The sequence below is a fragment of the Budorcas taxicolor genome, chromosome 10 (assembly GCF_023091745.1).
Source record: "Budorcas taxicolor isolate Tak-1 chromosome 10, Takin1.1, whole genome shotgun sequence".
Taxonomy (NCBI): domain Eukaryota; kingdom Metazoa; phylum Chordata; class Mammalia; order Artiodactyla; family Bovidae; genus Budorcas; species Budorcas taxicolor.
This window is the reverse complement of record NC_068919.1, coordinates 75,272,427-75,280,990: the sequence shown is the minus strand read 5'-3', so window position 1 is coordinate 75,280,990 and position 8,564 is coordinate 75,272,427. Positions and strand designations below refer to the sequence as shown.

The window sequence follows — 8,564 nt, the reverse complement described above, 5'->3', positions numbered from 1 at the left end:
GAGGGGGAGTTTATGCTGGCCATTGGCTCCAGTCTGTGGATCAGCGTCGCCACTTCCCTGAAGGTCTGGCCGAGCACCATTGCCTTCCTCTCCTACCCCCTCAGGAAAGGGACTGTATTATTACTGTGCCCTAGGGGTTCTGGAAGGGAAACCTTGGGGTTGAGACTCTATGGCCTGAGAAGCTGCATCCACGGGGCCACTGCTGGGGAGAGGTATGGGGCAGGAGGGGCGCTGGGATTTTAGGGTGCAGCTAGGCTCACCAGGTACCAGAGTCAGCCTCTCAGCCCTGAACTCTGATCCCGGAGGCGGCCTGGGCCCCGGCCTTAGACTGTTGAGCAGGCGCACCTGCCTGTGGACTCCTGACCACATCTGCATTTGCTGTCTTGAGACTCAGCGCCACCCCTGGCACCTGCTCGTGAGCCCCACCTTCTCCCTGTGACAGGTGAAATTTTGTGTGCTGTGTCTCGGGTCCAGTAGAGGAATTGTGAGCAGGGTTCATCTATTTTAAACACAGATGTTTACAAAATAAAGAATATTTCCAATCACAGTTGTGACTGCCTGTGTGAATCCCCAGGCGTGGGTCTCCATGGGACCCTGGTGGTTCAGGGGAAGGGGCAGTGCCGGTAGAAGAGGCTCCAGAACCCTTAAACAACAGCAGTAGAAGGACATTGCGGGCAGCAAACGTCATCCACTTGGTGCCTCTCCTAATGCCACCTGCAGGGAGCCCAAGCAGAGCAGCCATTGCTCTGCTGTGGACACACACTGCAGAAATAAGATTGAGTTGTCATAGGTGGGCTGGGAGTGGGGGGAATGCTGAATATCTAACAGCCAAGAAGGTTCTCATCTCTTGGAATGGAACAGGTCTTCCTAAAGGCATGAGGCAGTATTAAGTAATCTTTCAGAAGTTCATCTTAGCCTTATGCTTGGATGGGCTTCCCTGATAGCTCAGTTGGTAAAGAATCTGCTTGCAATGCAGGAGACCCTGGTTCAGTTCCTAGGTCGGGAAGATCCCCTGGGAGAAGCAATAGGCTACCCACCCCAGTATTCTTGGGCTTCCCTTGTGGCTCAGCTGGTAAAGAATCCGCCTGCAATGTGGGAGACCTGGGTCCAATCCCTGGGTTGGGAAAATCCCCTGGAGAAGGGAAAGGCTACCCACTCCAGTATTCTGGCCTGGAGAATTCCACGGACTCTATAGTCCATGGGGTCACAAAGAGTCAGGCACGACTGAGCGACTTTCACTTCACTTCACTATGCTTGGATACCCCCAGAGAACGAGACAGTCTGGAGTCTAGGGGTCTGGGGGCTGGAGTTGATGGAAGAAGCAGAGAATGAAGATAAAGCTAAAACAAGAAGGAAGGAGTAAAACAAGGCAGGGCAATGGTAGCCTAAAATTTTAAATCTGTATTTTCCAATTTACAGAGAACTCATAAACCTTTATCTCCTCCATTGGAACAATCACTTCTCTGTGAGATAAGGAAGGTGATTATCCAGGTTCAATGGAAAAGGGAACAGGTGCCTAGGGGACCCAAGGTACAGCGGCAGAGTCAAGCTGAAAAGGACCAACCTGAACGGAGATCTCTGGAGGGGAAAGCTTGGCATTTCTAGTTAGGAAAAGCTCTAACTGCAATTCTCAATTGCAGCCAGAGTTGGGAGCTGCTGACCAAGGCTTTCTGCCTACTAAGCCAGTGCAGTTTCCAGAACAACAACTGTCCTTGCAGAAAGCTGTGTTAGTGCATGTCCAAAATTACAAGCTTCCGAAAAGTGGGCCAGTTTGAGGGAAAGTTGGAAACAAAGAGCTACCTTAGCAGAGCTTCATCAATTTTATTCAATCATGTAAGGTGAGAGCCCGGGTGACTCAAAGTGTCCTGAAGGAAAGAGATGGCGTGTACCTAAGGAAGAGAGAACCCCTATCTCTCATCTCAGGATGTGCGTGGTCTTCCTGGAGAGGGTCCCAGAAGGGCAGTCAGTAAGAGGCTTCTGGAAGCCTGAGAGTACTTGGGGAGTGCCAGGCACGCAGGTGAATCTGGCAAGTTCATGTTAAAGTTCAGCCCACTGTCAGGGCCAAGTTCTGACTCAGCGGCTTCAGGGGGACGTTTATTGGTTTTTCCCAGGAATTCCACCCAGCCTCAGCAGGGAACATACTTCTCTCTGTGTTTCCTGCCGCCTCTTCTAGTGGCAAAAGTTTCCCTCCCCACTTAGGTAATGGAGGCTTGTTTGTGGGGAGCAGCCCGTGGAGATACGTGGGCTTCCCTGTTGCCAAGAACAGCCACAAATAGGCTACAAAACACAGAAAAGCCAGGTGCTGCCTGGAGAGTTGCTCCATCCTCCCAGCAAATCAGATTCTCAAGACCAGCTGCTCCCCAGCCTGGTTTCTTCTTGGTCTTAGAGACGGTTCCCAAGGGACACATACCTGTGAACACACTCTCTAGTAAACAACTGCACTGTTTTTGAATTTTCACTCTAAAATCCCCAAACCAGGTTAAGCCTAATTGCCAGCTTTACTGATGGAAAAATCCAGGCATTAAAAAATAAATAAGAACAAAACAAACCCCTGATTTGTTGTATCCGTGGGCGTTTGGAAGGATAAAGTGAAGTATTAGGCCTTTATAGTTTCTGTGGGCATCCGGGGCTCCGCTCCCCTGAGAGCCCTTAGCAGGTCCCCAGATGTGTTGAAAAACTGAGTGGCTTAGCTAGGTCTAGAACCACAGCAGCTTCGACTCCATGCACACTTTCTTCTGTGGAGAATGACCAGCACAACCGCCTCTGGAAAGTCTGCAGGACCTGAGCTTTTGTCTGAAAAAAGGTAAACCCCGCCCTGAGTTTGCCCACCTGCTCTATGACTCTTCTCTGCTATCCCAGCCACAATCGACTGCATCCTCCTCACCCTTTGGGAGCGGGGTGAGGGGTATTAGAGGAGATGGCCCAGAGTAGGTGCAAGGGCAGATGTACCCTCTGGGACAAGTACCATCATTCACTGAAAGACTTTTCAAGACAAACCTAGCCTCACCTCTTCAGACTGGGTGCTAGCTGAAGCACCAAAAGTCATTCTTTTAGAAAATCACACACCATCCTCCCAAGGGTCCCTTTGATTTTATCCTTGTGGAAGGTAATGGCCAAATGTGAACAGTAACATGTATATTTCGATGGTAGTCTGAGTCAAGGGGACATGCACCCAATTCCCTTCCTTGTCATGTCAGCAGACCCTGGCCTCTCGATTGCACAGTTCACAGCTCAGCACTCAGCAGGCACGCACTAAATGTCTGTGCCAAGTGAAAACCACTTGCTGGGGCAAACAGGAGTCAGTCTTGCTTCCCTCCCTCCCTTTTTTCCTCCTCTCCGACCTCTGGGGCTCTGGTTTCCTGCAAGCAGTGAATTATTGATGTCTACTGAGAGATAACACATTGGCCCTTCCCAGGTTGCTAGAGGGGTAGGGCAGGGAGGTGGCTTTGTTCAGAGTCTGTAAATAGGAGGAGCAAGTTTCTTGTTCAAACAGCACTTACAGGTAGGTGACTATTTTTGCTAAGTCATCCTGGGGATGTTCAAAGCCCCATTGTGAGATCCTTCCTGGCTCCTCCTTCCTCCCCACCCCTTTAATCGACCCTTAAGTGGGCTCACAAGGCTCTGCCGCTCACTCTGCACATCCATCATGGCTTACATTGCCAAGTCCTTCTACGACCTCAGTGCTATCAGCCTGGATGGGGAGAAGGTAGATTTCAATACATTCCGAGGCAGGGCAGTGCTGATTGAGAATGTGGCCTCGCTTTGAGGCACAACCACCCGGGACTTCACCCAACTCAACGAGCTGCAGTGCCGCTTCCCCAGGCGCCTGGTGGTTCTTGGCTTCCCTTGCAATCAATTTGGACATCAGGTGAGAGGCCCCTGGAGTTGGACTGCTGAAGCTCTAGGGTACTATGGAGGGGGGAGAATGGCTGTATGCTGGAGTGTCTGGAATTATGGGGTATGTTTTGTTAAGCTAGGTCTGTAGGTACAGGTGAGTACCAGGGGGAAGTCAGTTGAGTCTGTCTGTGATAGCACACCAAAGATGTGGATTTTCATGGTTTCTTGTCTTCCTACTACACTTACTCCATGAGGGCTGGTACCAGGTCTGGTTTTCTCTCCATTGTGTCCTCAGCGCCTAGGGTATAGAAGACACTCATTAAATATTTGTTGAATGAATGATGGAGGAAACAGAAGATAAAGAATCAAATTAGGATTGAACTGACTCAGGAGACCATTGTTCTCACTAGACTTGGTTCTGCTATTTAATGGGTCAGTGCCCACTCAATTTTTCTGTTTTGGTTTCCTCGTCCATAAACTAGGGATAATACCACTTGTCTCATATAGGAGGGCTTCCCTGGTGGCTCAGCAGTAAAGAATCTGCCTGCAGTGTAGGAGACAAGGAATCGATCCCTGGGTCGGGAAGACCCCCTGGAAAAGGAAATGGCAACTCGTTCCAGTATTCTTGCCTGGGAAATCCCATGGATAGAGGAGCCTGGTGGGCTACAGTCCATGGGGTCAGAAGAGCTGGGAACTAAGGATTATTGTGAGGTTGATAGTGTAAGAGCTACAAAAGTAACTTGGAAAATACAAAGTAATATGAAAAAGCAAGCAACTTTATTATTTAGATTGAAAGGTTTTGTTTGTTTGTTTGAAACCAGCCAAGTGGAGAGTGAATTTGGGGGAAGGCAAAGGGTTTGTAAAGTGCATGTCTCCTCTGGGTATCATATGCTCCTCAATGTCCCTGATTAATGGGTCAAGTTGTTACACATCTTTAGCCCCCACACCTCAAGTTATCTTTTAGGGATTCTTCTATTTTCACTTAGGATTTTAATAGCACAAGCAGGCAGAATATCCCTAAGTGAACCCTCCAAGTATAAAGCCTTTGGTTCAATTCACAGAGGCCTGAAGGCAAGAAAGAGATTGGCAGAGATACAGGCAGGAAGGCTGAAATGTCATTGGTGTAACAAACCGGAGCCCAAACCATGAGTGCTCTCACTGTACCTTCCCTGTCTCAATTCCTCTTCTAGGCTTGGCCAGGACAAGAGACATAGAAAAGGCAAAACCTCTTCAGAGGTGCCTCCAGCCATCACTTCAGGCCAGCCAGTTGCTGGAGGGAATTCATAACATAACAGTAGCCAGCCAGCCATGTGCATTAGGAGATAAGACTTTTAATAGCCATCAACTCCGGGCTCAAGATGTCATGATGGCCTGGAACTGACTGTACTAATTGGTTCTAGTAGGTCAGAGGCAGGAACTTTTTCCCAGAGGGAGATATCTGACTCTTAGACTTGGGGGTGGGGGTGGAAAATAAGGGTTTCCATGGGGCTTTGAGGGTTGTCAGGGGAGGAGAATCCTAAGCAGGGATAAGACAGGGCTGGCAGCAGGGAGAGAAGACAGGTAATAGGGCTAAAGCATTCTAGCTGAGGGCAAGGTCTAAGAGGAAGGGACCATAATTACACATGCACACCTTTTGGCCCTCTTGCACTTCTTTCCTCAACTTCCCCTTCCCCTGGCCTATTCCAGAAGCCTAAACCCTTTATCCTATTTGATTCATGCCTAGTGGCCATGAAGTAATTTCATATACAGTATATTCATTGTTGGTGCTAACCTATTTTGTCTTTATATGGCACCTGAAAGCTAGTCTTCCTTGGATGGGGTTTTCCTTCATCAAAGTTTCTGCCTACTTGTACTTCAGATCTAGGATGAGGCAAGATGAAAGGAAGAAGCTTTAAATCCCATTCTTCTAGACCTCAATTTCACCTTTAGTTTGAGGAGCTGAGTAGGGCAGAGGCCAAGGCTATATTCAACATCACAGGTAATTAGAAGAGAGGCACAATCAGGGCAGAAGGAAAGGGAAGGTGGCGGCACGCATGTGAGTGTGTGTGCATGCAGATGTGAGTGTGTGCGTGTAGCTACATAAGTGGAAGAAGGGTTCTAGGCAGTGTGATCTGAGCCTCCTTTCCCTTTCTTTCTACTTCCCTGAGCTGAAGGGTTCCTTGAAGACATACCCTAAGAACTGCTCAGGGTGGATCGGAGAGAGAACCAACAGCTCAAAAGCGCTAAATCTTCAGTACAAGAACAGCCAAACTAGGATCTTTGAGAACTTTCAGAAACGACAGCAAAGCTTCAGGATGATAGCTCTGAGAGGGAAAACTCTGATTCAAGAGTAGGGCAAAACGAATGAAGAAGAGACAGAATAGGAAGGGGGAAGATACCTAGAAAGAATGACCCTAGGGAGTACAGAAGAGTGAAAGGCTTTGTAGATCCTCCATCTTCCCCTTGCCTTTTCCAAGCTCTTTGTCTCTTTGCTCCCCCAGGAGAACTGTCAGAATGAAGAGATCTTGAACAGCCTCAAGTATGTCCGCCCTGGGGGTGGATTCCAGCCCACCTTCACCCTTGTCCAGAAGTGTGATGTGAATGGTCAGAATGAGCATCCTGTCTTCGCCTACCTGAAGGATAAGCTCCCCTACCCTTATGACGACCCGTTTTCCCTCATGACCGATCCCAAGTTCATCATTTGGAGCCCCGTGCGCCGCTCAGATGTGTCCTGGAACTTTGAGAAGTTCCTCATTGGGCCGGAAGGGGAGCCCTTCCGCCGCTACAGCCGCACCTTCCAAACCATTAACATCGAGCCTGACATCAAGCGCCTCCTCAAAGTTGCCATATAGACACTAGCAGGTCTATTTCCTCCTGCCCTGAGTGTCTTTCTTGAGCATCCACTGTGCCCTCAGAAGACTGCTGGGCCCAGGCTTTCCCTTCAGATAGTCCCCTTCACTGAAGAGCCTTGCCTTTCTGGTCTGCCTGTTTCCTTCCCCTCCCTGCAACCTTCTGGTTGGTGATTCAGCCTGAGGCTCCAAGGCATGGGTGGGCTCTGTGTCTTCACAGAATGATGGCACCGTCCTAAATCTGTATGGGCAGTGTCTGAGAAGAGTGAAGGCCCGGAGCCAGCCTGTGGGCTGAGTCCAATAAAGGGTGGGTGTGGAAACGGCCAGGCTCTGCGTGTCTTCTTCCCTGACCAAGTGGGGAGGGGTGGTGGGGCTGCAGGCAGAACTGAGGGTGGGCAGCACACAAAAGCTGAGGAGAGGGAGCCTCTGATCAAGGGGACATCCCAATTCCTGTCCGGAAAGCAAGCTCTGGTCAAGGTCTACAGCGGCAGGTGGAGTTTCGGGAAATGTGAATTGTCTTATTCCTTTACGACTCTTCTTCCGGACTGGGGAAAGAAAGTGATAATGAGAAGAAAGGGGAAGTGGCAGAAGCACTGGGAAGGTGGTCAGAGGATTCCAGTCAGGAAGATGTCAGTTTCTCTGTGGGTACTGGGCTAAATGTTATCTGCATCTTGAGAAGGTGAATTTGGTCCACTTACTGACAGCAAGGGTGTGGAGGGTACAGTTACCAGGAACACAAAGAGCTCTTTGCCCATCTCCTGATCACCTTGTGGAGCAATGTTTGTTTTGGATCCATTGTTATATGGACTCGTCCTCCTTTTTAAAGTTTGCGTTCCACCCTTGTCGTTCTCACACGCCCCCACGTTCACAAAAGGGACAGGTTTAGGTGTGAACGGATGGTTTCACGTCCTTTCCTGCGAGGGTAGGGAAGGGAGAGAGCCTCCCTTCAGTCAGCCTGTTTATAACCCGCTGACATGATAGCTGCTCTCTGTGAGGACTGAGTTCTGCCGAACGGCTTGGAAGGATGGTGCCCTAGACTCCTCAGCTAGTGCAGGCATTCTCAGAAGCACCACCGAGGCCAGGCTCTGTCATACTCCAGAAAAGACGAGTCACCGCCCCCCACTTTGTCCCACAAACCTCTTCCTGGAAACCTCAATTTGCCTTTCCTTCTTCGATCACTATATGGAATATTTTACTTCTCAGGGACAGTTCTCCCAGCTGGACACATCAGTTTGAGAACCCCACACGGAGGGGAAAATGCTTTTTCTAGGATGTTCCCCGTAACTGTTTTCCAAGCACTCACATCATCTGAAAAGTAAATGTGGGATAGAGGTTAAGGATCCCCACTGTCTGACCTTCTACTAAAGCTGTCATCCACGGTGCTTTATTTCAAAACGGTAACCTGAGTGGTACAGTAGGAATCCCCTGGCATGTTTCTGAAGGCCTCCTGCTAAATTAAGGTCGCCCTTAACTTGACTCTTGAGAACTCAAGCCTTTTAAGATTTCTACTGTCAGAGCCAACAGCTAGGGTATGGGTTCTATTTTTTTCGTAGGGGGCAAGATTAAGCACTGATTCTAGAGTAAAAACTGCTTCCCTGCAGAAGTAAAATGGGACTTCCTGTGGAATGCCGGCATGATTTGTTCATCATCTTCACAGTGCCACTGCCTGCTGTGATGTCCAACAGCAGAGCCAGCTCTCCTGGGCTCAGACACTACGCCATAGGTAACTGGGGACCTCATATGCCAGAACAATGTCTTGGGTCTTCCCCAGGAGGCTCAAGTTGAGAGAATTATTTAGAGAGTCCCAAAGGAATGTGAATTACACTCTAAGTGACTTTGCAGAGAGAGTCAGAATGGGCCATGATGCTAGAAGAGCCCTCCTCATTTGGGCAGGGAAAT

At 49.3% G+C, this 8,564-nt stretch overlaps 1 protein-coding gene across 1 annotated transcript; it reads left to right on the top strand.

Annotated features, from left to right (window-relative positions):
• The first annotated feature begins 3,646 nt into the window (after window positions 1-3,646).
• On the top strand, window positions 3,647-6,668 carry GPX2 (glutathione peroxidase 2). Its single transcript, XM_052647019.1, has 2 exons — window positions 3,647-3,868; window positions 6,318-6,668. Exons 1-2 carry the CDS (start codon window positions 3,647-3,649, stop codon window positions 6,666-6,668), a joined length of 573 nt encoding a protein of 190 aa, XP_052502979.1.
• Window positions 6,669-8,564: the final 1,896 nt, after the last annotated feature.